The 17851-nt window shown below is 42.4% G+C and overlaps 1 protein-coding gene across 1 annotated transcript in view; it reads left to right on the plus strand.

The window, feature by feature from the left end:
- Nucleotides 1–717: 717 nt before the first annotated feature.
- The window catches only part of adgrd2 (adhesion G protein-coupled receptor D2), a 191064-nt gene continuing 173930 nt past the window's right edge, over nt 718–17851 (plus strand). Inside the window, exons 1-6 of the mRNA XM_078551262.1 lie at nt 718–769; nt 984–1014; nt 2613–2861; nt 6491–7129; nt 9426–9533; nt 12938–13023. Of these exons, the coding sequence (XP_078407388.1) occupies nt 722–769; nt 984–1014; nt 2613–2861; nt 6491–7129; nt 9426–9533; nt 12938–13023 (1161 nt within the window). The 5' untranslated portion in view covers nt 718–721. The remainder of the gene's footprint in view (nt 770–983; nt 1015–2612; nt 2862–6490; nt 7130–9425; nt 9534–12937; nt 13024–17851) is intronic.

The following is a 17851-nucleotide window of genomic DNA, read 5'->3' on the forward strand; positions in this document are numbered from 1 at the left end:
AATAAGTGCAGATTTTTAAAAAATATATATATATATAAACCCTGCGCTGTGCTGTGATGAACCATGAAGAAGAGGGCGGGCATGTGCAGGTAGAGGTACCTGAATGAAGCGGTTGACTCACCCTGACAAGTGAGACATCTCCTGTTCCAAACTCAAGTCAGGCAAAAAAACTGGCCAGAGTCAAATGGATTCCCCAACCCGTCCCATTGCAAATTGTAAGGGGGGGGTGGGGTTTCGCACCCGAACTCACAAGACAACCCAGCCGCGTCTTCGAAGCATCTTTGTTTTTGTTTTAATATAGGCATTAACGGTTCTGTCAATTGTAGTTGGATCGCTTTCTAGTTTTACGATTCTCAATGATGTATAAACGCATTGGTATCATAAACTTTGTGTGCACTGGTAACTTTGTGGCATAGTGAATTCCAAATAAAATAAATTTACTGGATTTATCCTGCAAGGGATATATATAAATCTGCCCCAGGTTCCAGCCACTGGTGGGAATAATCCTTCAGCTAAATCGCGCTACAACTGCCCGATGGAGTCGCTTTGTTGGTCCCAGTGTAAATGCGGGACAACAATTCACAGGAGCAGCCAAAATACGCGCATAGCAGCAACAAGTCAAACTTCGCCGCTTTATTTTTTGTACCCAATTTCTTTTTATGTGACTCCTAAAAAACTTAATTGTCAAAAAGGGAACCTTTGCCGGGAAGAAGAAACAAACATGTGTGGAGCGATGACAAGAGTTGGAGTTTGGCTCTTCGCACTCCTGGTAAGTTTATTTCTGTTGTAATTGTGGCTCCGCTTTCAAGGAGTTTGATATCAACCATTGGATCTTATTATAAATGGAATGCAATTCTCTAAAGTATTGCATCTTAAAAAAAATAGTTAATCACTCGTAATAAAATGGAATTTGACCTATTCAGTCAGCTTAAAATAGATTTAAAACACAACGTGCATTTTTACCATCTACTTTATTTCTGCAGGTGTGTAATTTGGACGAAACTCATTCACGGGGTAAGAATGGTGATGTGGAATGTAAGCAAATTGTATATATCTCGAGGTGCAATGCAGTGGGGATGATGTATATGCAGCAAGTGCGAGTTTAAGTCAAAGGTTATCATCAGTTTGGATCATGTCCTGGGTAGAGTCTTTTTAAAAAATAATAATTTTAACAGAATTAGATGGTTTTTCCTTATATTTTGATGCGAGTGTTAATATTTTGGTCTCAAAGGTATATTCTGTTAAGGTTCATTGAGGGATTATGGTGAAATGAGAGATTTAAACTATACTCAGTTGTACAGTGATTAACGGTGGGCTGCTTCAGGGATTTCGCCTTTTTAATTACGTGCTCAGTTTAAATCCTTTACATTGTTAGACTTAACTCCTCCCATTCAGTTTCCTTGATGCCGTCAGCACTCTGTTTAAATACAAATAGGCAAAATTTGTTGCGGGTAATTTAACTGTTTATCGTTAAAAGGATACTGATGGGAAGATTTGCTGCCAGTTGATAGCATGTATACAAAACCTGATATCAGGTCCTAGATACTGCACATGTAACTATAGATAATATTTACAAAACATCTTCTATGTTGCACTTTTAAATTTGTTATAGCTTACACATATTTATCAGATGTATGGAGAAATGATGTGGAAGTAACCATATTCGTAAAGTCATAAATGCATTTGTTCTCCTTCAAGTGGACTAAATGACTATGTTTTACTCTAATAGCAGCAATGGGAGTGATACTGATAAAAAAATTAAGGTTGTTTCTAATTGGAAATATTGCAGAAATGAAGGATGCTTTAATGCTCTTCATTGTACCATTCACTTCTGATGAGGTTGCTTGACAATCAATGGGAATGATAGATTTGTGGATGTAGTTTCATGTTAAAATATGATTGAATCATGGAGATGTTGTGAGTATTTAATGTGAGCGATCAAATTAAAATATTACTAAATTTGTTCAATGCATAAATACCTTCCTTAGAGCATGTCATAAATTTCCATCTTATTGGGATATAATTTGGTGAGTAATGTGTGGCTGTATTCTTCTGCCTGAATATTTAATATATTAAACTAAAATGGTGCAAAATGTCTGAAAGTGATTGTATATACACTTCTCTCCGTGGTTTCTAGAATTTGCTTGGAAAAACTGTACCCATGACTGACAAGCTTTCTGTGTTAGCACCTGCAAGTTTAGGTATATCAAGAACTTGAGTTCTACACATACAAATGAAATCTTCATTACCCACCGTAAATTAAGGGATGCCATCTTGGTAGTAAAATAATTTTTTTTTGTTAATTGAGGATTTTTGTTAATTGGGCCCCCCCAAAATTTGGACCGGCATTCATAGCAACACAACCTTGACAGGCATGAAGACATTACAAATAGAAAACAAAAACAATATGTATTTTTGTTTTATTCACCGAGAAAAGGAGATGGAATACAAATTACAGGCAACATTTGATGCTGATAAGTAATCAGGAAGGCAGAGAATTTGAGTGTGGACGATGTCCATTGTAAATAACACATGTTAACCATTACATAGAGATAAAATACTGAAAATGTAACTGCTTGGCTATTAACTATATTTGCTTTTCACTTTAACAGCTTTCAGTAATTCGTCAATATTTCAATCATCATACTACGTTTATGAATATATAAATACACCATTAAAATGGGAGCATGCGTCCAAATATTGTGAGCTACGCTTTGGCAGTCTGCCTGATGTTGGTAATGTTGAAGACAAGAGTGTTATGTTGGATCTGTTAGCTACCCAAGGGGTTAATCAGCAAGTATGGATAAATGGAAAGTTGAATGAGGCATCAGAAAGGGAAGGTATAACCGAGGGAAAGAACGGTAAGTTCTGAGATCATATTGGTCACATTTACAAAACGTAATAACAGATTCTAATTTAAAAAACTAAATGTAGCATACCAGTGAATGTCCCATGGCTGTTGCTCATAGTTAGTTGCAGACAAGGTATATCTTTATTTTTGTTGTAACTGATCAAAATGCCAGGAAAACTTACGAAACTGCCGCTGTAACACCACTGGTGGAAGGACTGAGTAGCAGGCATGGACAAAATTGTCTATGGATGTCAGTCATTGTCTTGAGATGTTATCAATACTACAAAATTTAAATTGTGACAATTAGAAATAGGCAATACAAGTAAGAAGACCCAAAGACTTTGTGCTGATACACGTCCATTTTAATATGTTAAGGATCTTGCATCAATACATACTTCCCATCAACTTTTCATAAATACCTGTGTCCACATGTAAATACCTATATAAATTTTGTATAATTACACCCTCCCAGTAGTGGAGGCACTGTAATACCATCCTGACAAGACGGCATAATTACTGTGTGACATAAACAGTTTCCAAATGTGGACATAGGACTTTGTAACGGGAAAAGTTAACAGGCAGTGGATTGTATTTTATTCAATGATGTTTATGATTCCTCACTTGCAAGATGGCTCCTGGGTTAGCAGCCCCTTACCAACAACTTCCCTGCAACTCTATCCTTGGTCATCCATGTTCATCTTTTGCCCTATCTCTCTCAATGTTCTCTCTTTCACTGCTTAATAGTGGGTGCATTTTAACCCAAACTACAAGTTTAAGCTTCATGTTTAAGGCAAGAAAGTTGCACTAAATCTTTAATAAATCACTAGCTAGGATTCAGCTAGAGCATTGTTCTTCATTGCAAGGCCCTCGAGCCAGTGGCGGCTCCCATTGACACAATGTGTGGCTCCCCGACTCCATCCATCCATTTCCAGTAACCACTTTATCCTCAGAGGATCACAGTGAGCCAGAGCCCAACCCAGCATTATATTCCTATTTATTTTATTTCAAACATTTAAAAAATGTGTCCTGAGCCTATTAAAAGCCAGCCTTCTTTACATGTCACATTGACCACATGGTACAATGTGTGCCAGTAATATCTAAGTATGTGCGTTGTATAGTAACAGTTATATTACCATAGCAACCACCATAGAACTAGCAGAGTATTCAACCGCTGGTGTTGTGTATTTTTTTTTGGGTTACTGGAGTAGCAAACAATGATAATTTAGTGGTTGATGTGGCTCTCACACTGCGGGTTTTCTGCTAAAGTGGCCCTTGCTTGAAAAATAGTGAAGACAACTGAACTAGAGTATTGTACCCAATTCTTGACACCACAATTTAAGAAGGATCCCAAGGCCTCGAAGGCGATGTAGAAGAGATACACCAGAATTAAACAAGGGATGGGGGATCTCAGTTATATGGAGAGCTAAGAGAAATTAGAATTGTTCTTAGAGCACAGCGGGTTAGTATTCAAAATTATGAGGGGCTTTGATAGAGTACATAAAGAGAAACTGTTTCCACTGACAGGAGGGCAGCAACCAAAAGACACAACTTTAAGATAATTGTCAAAAGATCCAGGGGAAGGTGAGAAGACATTTACTTACCCAGCAAATAGTTATGGTCTGAAATACACTGCCTGAAAGGGCAATTAGGGATGGGCAATAATTGCTGGCATTGCCAGCGATCCTCGCATCCTAGGGATGAAAATTGAAAAAAGACTGGTGGAAGCAGATTCAGTAGTAATTTTCAAAAGGGAATTGAATATAAACTTTAAACAGGAAAATTTGCCGGGCTATGGAGAAGAGCAATGGGATGGGATTAAGGCGGGATTAGCTTGATAGCCCTTTCTAAGAGCTGGCACAGGTACCGTTGGCCGAATGGCTCCTTCTGTGCTGTATAGTTCTGGTATTCTAAATAGTATTCCCATTCCTCTTTGTTTTTTTTTGTTTTGCTGAGCTCTTCTCAATGGCTGGAGCTCTGCTAGAGTTGGATTACCCTGCGGTAGTGGACTACATTATAAGACCTGGCTGCTGAGACTCTGTTGTACTATTCCGTCACGTCAACTTTTACATAATGTTTTCTAACCTGCAGCCAATTAGCATTTGCTGCTGTTACCTGCCAACCTTCTGACTCTACTTCAACTCACGGGTGTTTTTCCAAATTTATTTTGTTGCAGTGAGAGTCCTGGAAAGAAATCCAATTTCCCCTGGGTGGGAGCCCGTTTCTCTGTCGCTTCTGGCAGGACATTGTAATGGCCGACACTTCCCTGCCACAGAGATTGTAAAATTTACTGGGTTGCCTCGATTCTGTATTTGGCCTGCTGCTGCTAGTGTTCCCGGTTTACGACTCCTCTTCTCAGGGTTTCCTCATTGAATTGCTGCCAGCTCTGATTTGTATGCTGCTGCATTCCTATCCTGTTCTGGATTCAGCGCTACTGAGAGACCTTTGCTCTTCCACGTTGTACATGCTTCCTATTGTTGCCGTCGCCATTCATCCCTGCGCTCGTACACTGGATCAGTGCTACTAATCACAAAGATTTTTTTAACACAGTATGTAAAATCTATGAATATAAAAGTCCAATGTCTATAAAGGTCTCTCTTCTTTATCACCCATCAACAAAATCACAAACAACTGTTAGGTTTCCTACTTCTGCCTCTCTCACGATAAGAGTTGTTTCTGCCCACATGTACTGCTTTTGTCACTCTGTGATGAGTTCATAATAGAAAATCACAATTATAATATTTATGTAAATTCATGACCGTAAGCAAAAGCTTTGAAAACTCAACACAGTTTGTTTCAAAGGAATTTTCAATCTTCATAGCAAAAGTGGGTTCTGGAAAATTATGCATTCTGCATATGCTCAGTACATGGATGTGATTCAAAGTCCTGTCTTAACAGTAACCAGGCAAAATACCCAATCAAAGCCCACACTCTCAAGACAGCTGAAGCCTTCAAAGAAAAACTTTAATAAAGATGTTAAAAGACTCAAAGGGCAATTCAATGGATAAACTTAACCAACCTTTTTGAACTATTGTACTTTGTTTTGGAAATAAAATATTATAATTAAATTATTTTAGGCAGACTTCTAGATGATTGACTAGTCTGCTTTACGATGCTACCTAGTATTCAAAGCATGTGGCAAAAGCTGGTTGTAATGTTAATGGGGAGCACTAATTAAGATGTGAAAAGGTAAACACCTACAGGTGGGGACTCAATTACTACAGAAAAATCTATCGATAATGTTAATATTGGACTTTTGAATGGAAAGGTGACAGGGCATACGGGACTGAAATTGCCTTCTTGTCACGGCACTACGCAACCCTTGCACCACTTTTCCTGTGTGCCCCATGCCACCAGCTGCTTCCTGCTTGGCCCGTACGATATTGCTGAAGAAGGGCTAATGTGGGAAGGCCCCCTGTGTACACCAGCAGACCTTGAATCAAGGCTATCCCGACGTTACCCAACCGGTGCTACATGAATGAAACTTGCACCCAGTGTTTTCTGAGTAGATCAAGGATTCTGCTTTTTAACATCAAACTCATAAACTGCCAGTGCAAAAAAAAACTCTGCACATTAGAAGTTTACAGATTCCACTGTTTACTGCATAATTTCTAACTGGTTTTGTTTGACCTTTTACTTCAGGTGTTGACAAGTTCAGAGCGCTGGTATTCCTGAACAAAACAGATACCAAACATGCCAAAGTTCTCAATGTGCTGCCTCCTTTGCCTGCTGTTACAGTCTGCGTGCGAGTTCAGTGGGATAACCAATCTTCTGGCATTGCCACGGTGTTTTCCTACGCCATTCCAACGTTTATCAATGAATTTCAGCTACGTGGCCGCATTGACGATATTGGATTCATTCAGTTGGCCCTGATAGTTCATGGACATCACACGCCTTACAAATCGGTGCTAAAGAGTGATGAACAGTGGCATCACGTTTGTGTAACATGGCAAAAGGAAAATGGTGCTTGGTCTATTTATGCAGACGGGATAAAGGTGAGTTCAGGTGACGGCTGCTACAGTTCTCAAACTATTGCCGGAAATGGGACGTTTATTATTGGTCAAGATCAAGACTCGTTAGGAGGTACATTCAAACAAAATGAGGCCTTTAGTGGCAAAGTCACAGACTTGAACATTTGGACCCATGTGCTCGATGCGAACCAGATTACAGCAGTCAAGATGTGCTCATTCCCTCAGCAAAACCTCATTTCCAAGTGGGACTTGGCTAGTTTGGAAATTGAACCCACAGTGCAAATCATGGAAGTTCAGTTCAATTGTCCAGGTAAGAAAAAAGGTAGATATCATAAATTTATCATTTACAAAAATTCTACTGCAGAAATTGCAGTAAATATTCAAATTCTGTAGCTTGTTTAATGCATTTTTACAAAAAATTAATTTAACTAAGAAAATTTAAATTTGAAATTCATTTTTTTTTTATTGTTGGTGCTAAATATTCCCTCAATTAAAATTTATTTAAAAAATAGTAGAACAGGAACCACAGGTCCATTAATTATACATGAATGTATACATTTTTAATCCCAACTTTCAACTTAACACTTTCGACCAGAGCTGATCACTGTTATTTAATGGCTGGTATTAACCTTTTTTTTTGATTTGCAAACGAAGCAAATGTGAGGTGAGAAAAAACCTTATCACTTGGCGAGTGGTTTCAGGTCTGGAATGCACGGCCTGGAAGTGTGGTGGAGGCAGGTTCAATTGAGGCATTCAAGAGGGCATTGGATGATTATTTGAATAGCAACAATGTGCAAGGGTTACAGGGTAAAGGCAGGAGAATGGCACTGAGTCACAATGCTCATTTGGAGAGCCGGTGCAGACACGATGGGCCAAATGGCCCCCTTCTGTGCCATAACAATTCTGTGATTCTACACTCAAATCATGTCTTTTGGAGAATTTTGTTTAAAGCACAGATAATTGGATTAATATTTAAATGCAGATGTTTCAGAATTTTTCATAATTGACTCACTATCGTGCCCCCTGAAGTATCGTACATAGATGTTAAACAGAGTATTAACGCTGAGCTACAGTTAGGTTTAGGATGCTAACCCTCAACTGCACAGAACTGAGCATATAGTGTTCTTGAAATGACACTAATATCCAGTTGTTTTGGAGGCCGTGTGGTGCAGTGATAGTGTCCCTACCTCTGAGACAGATGCTCTTATGTTCAAACCCCACTCCAGGGGCAGAAGCTTTGGCTCGGTGGGCGGGCGTGTGCCTATTCCTGCTTGAGCGTGAAATGACGCAGGTTAACGTGGGCCGAGCGTGCCAAAGTCAACACGCAGTCGTAAGAGAGTTCGGTAGGCGGGTGAACACTGGTGCCGGCAGCACGCCCGCTGATGGTTAAAAGGCCTGTTAAGGCCATTAAATAAATAATCAATTCAATTAATTTTTTTGTTTGCATTTTTTTTGGAAACCTCAACCAATAAAAGTAAAAACTTTAATTTTTTATTAATAACACGTCCCTGCAGTCACATGAGGGGACATGGTTCATGACATTTTGTTGAATGTCTCTCCACCTCCCCTGGGGCAACTCTGTGCCTCAGGGAGATTGTGCAGCGCTCACTCACGCGCGCGTGCAAGGCTCACACTTGGACGGCTTTGCACTCCCGCTCTCTCCTGCACAGGCAGTGCTGCCAGCTCGTGTTTCACGCTGGGCAGGGCTTAGTCGGCCCACCCGCCAGTGTGAAATTGCGGTGCGCTGGCGATTGTGGGCAGCAATCGGCCTCCTGACCACCCCCCACCGAGCACCCCAGCCAAGGGCAAAGTTCTGCCCCAGGACTTGATGGCCAAGGAAGGTGCATTCAAAACGTGGCCAAGCGGTTTGAGTATCAACCTGTGAACCCGTCCAATGTATGTAAATGACAGACGGTAAGGGTTGGAGAGATTCCTGATTAGTCACGTGATGGAAAGAAAATTGGAACCCCTACCATCACTATCCATTGCTCTGGGACTGCAACATGCATGTTGCCACAGGATTCTTGGGGGGGGTGCGGGGGTGGATGAGGTGGATGGATGGGTGGGGGTGGGGGGTGGGGCGCGGAGTGGGGTCAGTTGACTGGATGGCTGATTTGGATCAGGTTGGTGCCAACAGCACGGGGATTGACCCCTGTTCCGGCAGCGGTGGATTCAGGACCGGCCTCCTTACCCTACCTGTGGCGTAGTTTGTGAGTTCGATCCGCCTTTGGGCAGAGAACTGAAGAGGAAGATCCAGTTGTTGTGTTTTATTTTTTGGACTCTTGTTTATATTTATTGCCGACTTATTTCTGTTTTGCTTAAGCTTCATTTGCTAAATTGCAGGATAGGTCTGAATTTGTATTATTTAACAGTTCACACAGAGGCTAATACTCTCTGGAGTGCAGTTTATTCAAACCTGAAATATAGCTCATATGCAAATGAAAAGGTTAATTCCGATAAAAGTTGCGAAAACACAAAATCTCTTTTGGGATACATTCAATCAGTTTGGAGAGATATAGTGAACACATAATTTGTTACCTTCATTGGTAATTCCATTAGCCCCCCTACGATGAAGTCATCGACACAATTTTGTTATTTTATTACAGCATCGAAAGTTCCTTCGGCTCAGTGTCAGACTTTTGACCCCATCTCTGGATTTAAAAGTCGATTTGGCTGCGAGGATCCACTGTCATTTCTCTGCCAGTTGAAGAAAGGTTAGTTACTGATACACATTCGAAGATCTCAAACATGAGTTTTCCTTCAAATACTTCAATACAGTAAGCAGCAACATTGAATGCATCATTGAATTGCATGTTAATAGTAAATAAGAAATGCATTTTTCATCATTTATTTTGCGCAGTGTTAAACTTTTGACCCTTCTGACTTGCTGGAGTTGAACTTGCATCAATTAATTAGCACATTCCTTTAGATAATATCACCACCTTCAACACCTCTTTGACCTTTTGTCTGTGACATCTTTTGGTTATCTCCACCTATCACTGGCCCTCTATCCAGCTCTTCTTGTCCCACCTCCCCCCCACTTAAACCAGCTTATATTTCACCCCTTTTCTATTTTTCCTTAGTTCTGTTGAAGAGTCATACGGACTCGAAACGTTAACTGTGTTCCTCTCCGCAGATGCTGCCAGACCTGCTGAGATTTTTCCAAGTATTTTTGTTTTTGTTTTTCATCAATGCATTTCTGATTCTGCTTTAAATTCTGCTCAGTTTTGTGGCTCGTCAAAGAATTGCACACATTATAAGTTCTATAATATTTGTGATGGTAAGATGATACTCGACGAATGGGATTAGAGGTCTGGAAATACCATTTGGTAAAATTGCTGGGACATTTTTTCCCCTCTCATTTTTAACCGTCCAACCTGTGTTTACCGACCCCCACCCTCCTAATGATCAACAACCCCAACCCTCCATATGTGCTTCAAATCTCTCTCCAAACCCCCCACAATCACACCTGACCCTCCAAGCAGCATTACAATCTCCCCCTCCCCTCACAATTCTACTCAGAGGAGCTGGCGTCCTGGGCTGTGGTCTCGTCTCGGGTATCTCATGCCTGATCGGGAGCCATGCCTCTCAATAGGACCACTTATGCTGTGGACACCTCGGCCCTGCTTAAGAATCCTGACCAAGGCCAGGATTTTCCCCTCGGCGATTTGGGGGCGGGGCCCGTTCACCAAAGGGAAAATGATGCTGGATGACATCGGGAGGAACCCCCAACGTCATCCTGGTCCCTTTAAATATTGAGGAAGGCGGGCGGACAGCGAAATCAGCTGTCCGCCCACCGACCTGTCAATGGCCAATTAAGGCCATTGATAGGCTCATTAAGATCATTAAAGACCCTGCCCGGCCAAGCTTAAGGCTGGTGGGCAGGCCAGGAGCCCCAGCGGGCTCCAGATTATTCATGAAACTCCATCCACTGACTTCATGTCCGTTTTAACAAAATTTAATAAACTTTGTGCTCCTTGTTAACATGTCCCATCTCGTGTGACATTGTCACATGAGGAGGACATGTTAATAATTTTAATATTTCTCTATTTTTTGACTTTTCTTACCCGTCAGTAAACTCCCTGAGACAGGACTTTGCCTCAGGGAGCAGTGCGCACTTTGACAGATGGGGAATCTCTCCACCCCCCGCACAGGAAGTGCATAGAGCACAGCGCTTCCTGTCGGGCAGGCCGCTGGGCGGGGCCTTAATTGGCCCACCCACTCAAAATGGCGGCAGGCCCCGTTTCGGCAGCGGAGTTCGGCTGCCCGCCCACCGCCAAACCGGTGGGGCCCACCCACCATCCGAGGGCAAAATTCTGCCCCAAGTAATTATTGGGAGCATGATATCAGCAGTTGCCATGGCACCTATCAGAACAGCAGTGGATTTTCTCCCTGCGTTAGGATAACCAGGGCTTCTTTGACATTAAATTGCTCAAAGACAATAAGTATTGGCGGTGGGAGGTTGAAACGGAGTCAATACTTTGTGGCCGACTTATTCATATCACACCCGACTAGGCAGATCCGCAGCACTTTAGTGCACAAGATATTTTGCAACCACCAGAGATTGAGCAGTTTAGGCCTATACTCGCTGGAGTTTAGAAGGATGAGAGGAGATCTAATTGAGTTATTTAAGATGCTAAAGGGGATTGACAACGTAGGCGTGGAGCAGATGTTTCCACTTGTGGGGCATTCTAGAATGAGAGGCCATAGTTTTAGGCTAAGAGGTGGTAGATTTAAATCAGAGATCAAGAGGAATTACTTTTCTCAAAGGGTTGTGAATCTGTGGAATTCACTACCTCAGAGTGCAGCGGATGCCGGGACGCTGAATAAATTTAAGGAGGAGATAGACAGATTTTTAATTAGTAACGGGTTGACAGGTGATGGGGAGAGGGCGGGAAATTGGAATTGAGGCCAAAATGAGATCAGCCATGATCGTATTGAATGGTGGGGCAGGCTCGAGGGGCTGAATTGCCGACTCCTGCTCCTAGTTCTTATGTTCACCTGAGAGAGCAGATTTCACATCTCATCTGAAGGTCAGTGTCTCCTGAACCTCCCTTAGTGTTCCACACGCGTACCCCCTAGATTTTGGGCACAGGTCTTTGCGGCGCTACTTGAAGACCTTCTGACTCAGAGCCAAGATTGCTTTCACTGAACAATAGCTGATATCTCTATGCAGTCATGGGATCCTTAAGTCTTGTTTGTTTTTTTGCCGATCTGCATCTAAGTTCCCAAGGTCTTAGATACTTAGGTATTTTTACAAGTCCCCACCAGCGGGTTTGCAAGTGGGGGAGCCTGTAAAATTCCCTGGGCGACCTTCCTGCCTCCAACCCTCCCTCCCCTGACCTGTGTGCAGTTTTCCGGGAAGGCCCACCCGTCCTCAGCTAATTGAGACCCTTAAGTGGCCAAATTGGCTGTTTAAGAGCCACTTCCATGCCTGGCCTCTGGCCTCGATTTGAGGCCAGAGTGAGGAGTTCAGGGACAGTGGAAGTTGGGGGTGGTGGTGCTGGAGAGGCCTGGCATGTTACCCTGTTCGGTCTTAGGGCGCGGGGGGGGTGGGGGAGGATTGTGGTGCCTCCATCATTGGAATTTTTTACAGGTTGGACCCAAGGGTCTGCCTCCCCCGCCTCCCTCACCCCTTCCCTAGGCCTTCCTGCTTGTAGTCAGGCTGGCTGACAGTTCTCTGAGTCAGGACTTCCTCTATGAGACGAGAATGTGAACTTCACTATTAGTAAACCAAAAGTTCAATTGAGGCCCCTTAGAATTTTGGCTCTCTCTCCTAACTATACTTCAGTTCTGCCGAAGGGTCATGAGGACTCAAAACGTCAACTGTTTTCTTCTCCACCGATGCTGCCAGACCTGCTGAGTTTTTCCAGGTAATTCTGTTTTTGCATTGTTCAGTCAGTTTGCTCTATTCGACCTTTGTGATATTTAACATTATTTTCTATGGTTCTATACAAATAAACGTGAATATATTATAAACAGTATTTTAATTCTGTTTTGAATAGGAGAATTTTATATTCTGATGTTATTCAGGGATAAAATTTAATTTTGGGGCATTCAAAAATTACTCTCCTTCCTTAAATGATTCATTGTGGAATAATGTATCTCTGTATTGTAGATACATACTTGAAGTTGAATAAGTTTGACTCAGATTCAAGAAGCTTATTCAAGACTAAATTGAACGAATTTTCTAACAATACAATGGTAAGTTCTTTTTGGTATTGATTACAAGGACAGTCTGATATAAGATCCTTGTCAGAGAATAGTATTGTCACTTCTGGATGTTTAATTTGCCAAGTTGTGTAACAAATATGTTTTTATTCAACACACAATACAGTATGATTGCATAACATGTTTCTAACATAACTTTGTTGGTACATGTTCGAGCACTGCTTGCAGTCCTCTTATAAAGTTGATGACGGAACAAAGAAACTGCCGCAATCAACAGAGCTGTATTGTCAAATCAGGTTTCCTTTTGTGTGTGTGAAAATATTGCTGTACATTTGACTCTGTTCACTGTTTTTGGTGAAAGGATATCAAGTAGGGCACATCACTTGTATACTGAAAAATACTTTTTCACCCAAAGTCGTGAGCAGAGGAAAACATTAAACTCCATAAACACCAGAACATACCGTGAGAGGGAAGGGATGAGCTGTGTTTGCATTTCTTTTAATGCTCAAAAAATAAAATAGTTCATTCCAGTTCTCTTAGATAACCTTCTGGCATGCATCAGCTTGTTGAAATCTTTAACCAAGGGGGTAATTTTAACCTAACCTTCTCAGTTGAAAACTGATGTAAGAGGTTTTGAGACCAGACAATAAATTTCAGACAAGGAGATACTTGAAGCAGTGGCATTAGGCCAACTTAATGAGCAACATAAGTTATATTTAAACCCAGGCAGCCTATACCCTAGTTTAGATGGTTCTTGTTTCCCACTGTCACAAACAGCTCATGATACTTGTTCTTCTTTTCTGTTCCTATATCTTTTTGAAATTGGTGCCTTCTTGAAACCTGTGCAATGAACCCCTTCAAGTGAGTTCTTTTATCCTTTGCAGCCAGGAGTCTTGCTGTGTCCTGATGTTGCCATCGTGCTTTGACCTTGTTATTTCATTTGTCAATGGTCACGGACCCATGGTCACAACCTGAACAGGTTATCCTCAGCACCTAAACAGCCCACTGTTAACCCTTTCATGTATAAACATTTGCCAAATCCGTATCCTCGTTTAGTTATAGCTCCCAAGTCCACTGATCTATGCATTTCAAAGCATATCCTTCGATCAAAACTGGTAGCATTGTTTGAATATTTGTCCCTGCTTCCCTCTTCCTGTTCACGCTATCAGTTCACACCATCAACCCCTGTTACCGTGTGGTCTCGATTTTACTCCTGTCACACAGGCAGTACTCATCTAAAATTAACCCTTCATCTACCAGGAGCTCATACAAAATACGCATAAAAAGAATTCATGATACAAAAGGTATAAAAAGTACAAAAAGCTGCACATTTCCTACACTGATGGGACCATCTCAGCAACTTGTTGAACATCTCGCTTGATATTAATGTCAGTGGAAAGTAGACGTGGGCAGCCAGTCCGATCATAACCGGATGGATTAGATTAAAATGATCTCCGTTTCTTTATCAGACCTACAGTTTAGATATTGTTTATGCATATGAACTTTTACTTCTGATTGAATTCAGAGTACAATATAAATCCTGCAATAAATTTCAAGGTGAGAGAAATAACTTTAAAGATACACATCAGTAATTTCTGCGAGGATTTTCCCATCACAACTTTATAGGTGTGAGGGACTAAGGCCTCACGCTATATATTTTTAGAAAAAATATATAGATATGCTCATTGCTGTTTCTAAAATTTTAAAACTGAACAAAGACTTGAAAATGGCTGAAACTATGTCTTGTCTGTGACCCCCGAACAAAAGAAGCTACTTGGCAGTTCCCGAAAACTGGCACCTCGTTATTTCTGAGAAGCCACCAATGACCCCCTGTAGACTGTACAGCCCAAATTCAAAGAGAGCTATACAAAGGCCATCTGCACTTAATAACCCAGGCTGGCCAGAAGGAGATGGATTGTCTGCTCAGACAAAGGCCCCACAACCTTCCTTTCAATTCCTCCCGGCTGAGACATTTAACAGGCTCTGGAATCTAGACGATGGAACAAGTAATATTGCCCGCTGAACTGCACAGCTCAGTCTGCTGTTTACCTTCTGACTAGTGGCCTCATAGAAAGGGAGCTCTGCCCAGGTTGAACATCTATACTGCTTCTGCTGGAAATCCTGTACCATTGTCTAAAAGACTGATTCCTCCCTGTGTGCCTATCTCATTGGGTGAAGTCCACATCACCAGAAAAGTGGAATCTACATTGGTTTTCAGCCTGCTGACCTCTGTGAAGGAAAACCTCACTGGACTTGGACCCTGGACTCTGAAACTCTTGTGAACCAATATTTATTTTCTCTGTGGTCTCTGTACCGTAAAACCTTCTTTTCTCTATCCCTCCCTTTACTCTCTGAGTGTGGAGGCAATATTGCATTGTGATCCTTTTTGTGTTTTGAATGTGTGCAGTAAACTAACCCTTCATCCACTCTCGAGTTTGCTGTGAGGTTATTAATAGAAAACTGAGGGGTTGGGGAAATATGCCACCACTTATAAAGAGGAAAACAAATTAAGGCACCTCTCTGTTTCCGGACGGACGGTGAGAGGAGGAATTAGTGCTGTTTAAATTAACCCCCCTCCTGCCCGTAGCAGAAATTAGGAGCTCAAACCCAGGATCGCCCATTTGGATTTGACCACAGTCCAAGTAGGACATGAGCTAAATCTGATATAAAAGAGCCAATTGGAAACCAAAGAGAAAAACTCGGTGGCTGGAACAAATTTAAAAACACAGTAACTTACCACAGCAAATTCCCTTTTCCCTAACACTAAGAAAATGGCAACGTTCAATACCTAGATGTGGGGGATAATGGTGAGACATTGGCATCCCTCATCACAGAGCAACTGAAAGCTGTAGCTAGGGAGGTACAATTAAAATTGTCCAGTAAAGAGAAGAGAAGTGAACTGATCCGGTTGTTGGTAGAACATTTGGATCTCTCATACCTAACGGAACAGTTAGATGTAGAGCTTAACCATGACTCCAAATCCCCTCCCATGGCCAAATTCGATCTGGGGAATCTCAGAATGCAGCTAGAATTTCAGGAGAGAGAGCAAAGGAACAGGAAAGGGAAAAGAAGAGAGGGAATTCCAGCTCCAAAAATTGGAAATGGAGCCAGCAGCTCAAAGGGAAAGAGAGGCCAGACAACTGGAAACGGTGAGGGGAAAATCTCTCTCTACCCAGTAGCACCCCCTATCTCCCTAACCCAGAACCATTCTCTGAGGCCCCCCAGTTGGTTAGATTCATTGCCAAATTCGAAGACAGTGATGTGGAGTCATTTTTATGCCACTTTTGAGAAAGTAGCAGGACAGCTAAAATGGTCATCAGATACCTGGACCTTTTTAAATTCAAGGGCAGTTGTCAGGGAGAGTCCAAGAGGTCTACTCCATGCTGACTCCTGATGCGCCTATGAATTATGAGCAGACCAAGGCGGCCATCCTAACTGCCTACGAGTTAGTCCCAGAGGCAAATCGCCAGCAATTCTGGAACACTCGACAGAAACCCACCCAAACCTACATCGAGTTTAAACGGCTGAAGCAAATCGCCTTTGACCAATGGATAAGGTCCCTAAAGATAACACACACGCCTGCGAGGGATTGTGGGAGTTGATATTGTTAGAGGGATTTAAAAACTGCTTCCCCTCCAGCCTGAGGATGCACTTGGAGGAACAGGGAATCCTCACAGCCCAGGAAGCAGCTGTCTGGACAGACAGCTCCGATCCCACCCATAGGCCTGGAAACTCAGGCAGACCCTTTCCAAGCCATGCGCATGAACATGGAAAGATAAGCAGGGTTCCCTAGATAGGAAAGGCCTCCAACCCAGAAAATAAAACACAAAGGTGGATGTAAGGCGCTCTCTTGCAGCCCGAAAGGAGAACACCCAGAGGTCAGTGTGTTCCCATTGTAAGAAAATAGGCCAATCCAGGCCTGAGTGCTGGAAATTATGAGGAAAGCCTGTAGGCCTAATAGGGCACCAGATGAGCAGTCACCCAAAGGACACCCCAGGGGGTAGTGCAACAGAGCCGGCAGACACTCTCGCTACAAAAACTTACCCTTTGGAAGGCATATGTGTTCGAGTCAGACATCTCCCAGAGAGCTTCTGGTATTTTGTCCTTTTAGGGTGGAAATGCCTCCTGTGCAAAATGCTCACCTTCCCCCATTGATGTCGGATTCTCCGCTATAACGGAATTGCATAACGGATCACATCTCCTAACCCCTTCCATTTTTGTCAGGGCCTACACGTTTAGTGAACCAAATAAATGTATGTCTTGCTGAAAAAAGAAACATGGCATCAAAGTTTGTTTGCTTGCACTCGCCAGGGCAGCTGTGCAAGGTAAACCAACAGTAAAAGGAACAACAATTTATACTGCAAGAGAAGAGAGTGCTAACTGGTTGGCAAATGCCCTCTGGTAGAGGCATTGCCATGGAGAATGCAGCAGAAAACAGTAAACTTTTAACTGCCAAGCTTTCGTTTCAAATTCAAACTAGGCAGGTTGACTCTGATTGGTCAAGGCATTGTCATGGGGAATGAACCAGGGAATGGCTGTCCCCCAATCTTTGGTTTAGTTGGAAAAGACATAATACATGGACATGCTCCTTCTGGCTGCAAAGGAGGGGGCCTGTGTGTGAATATATGTGGATTTAGCATGCATAAATAAGTCAAACTGCAAACCTGACTGATCATCTTAAATCAGGATTGTTTAGCAAGTGTTGTCCAATCGTGGACACTGATGCTAGACACTATGGGCGGAATTTTGCCCTTGGTGGGGGTGCTTGGCGCTGGCAGGTGGTGGCAGTCAGGAAGCCGACCGCCGCCCGCGATTGGCACCGGACCGTGATTCCATGCTGGTGGGCCGATTAAGGCCCGTC

This window comes from Cetorhinus maximus, chromosome 10 (assembly GCF_964194155.1).
Source record: "Cetorhinus maximus chromosome 10, sCetMax3.hap1.1, whole genome shotgun sequence".
Lineage (NCBI taxonomy): Eukaryota > Metazoa > Chordata > Chondrichthyes > Lamniformes > Cetorhinidae > Cetorhinus > Cetorhinus maximus.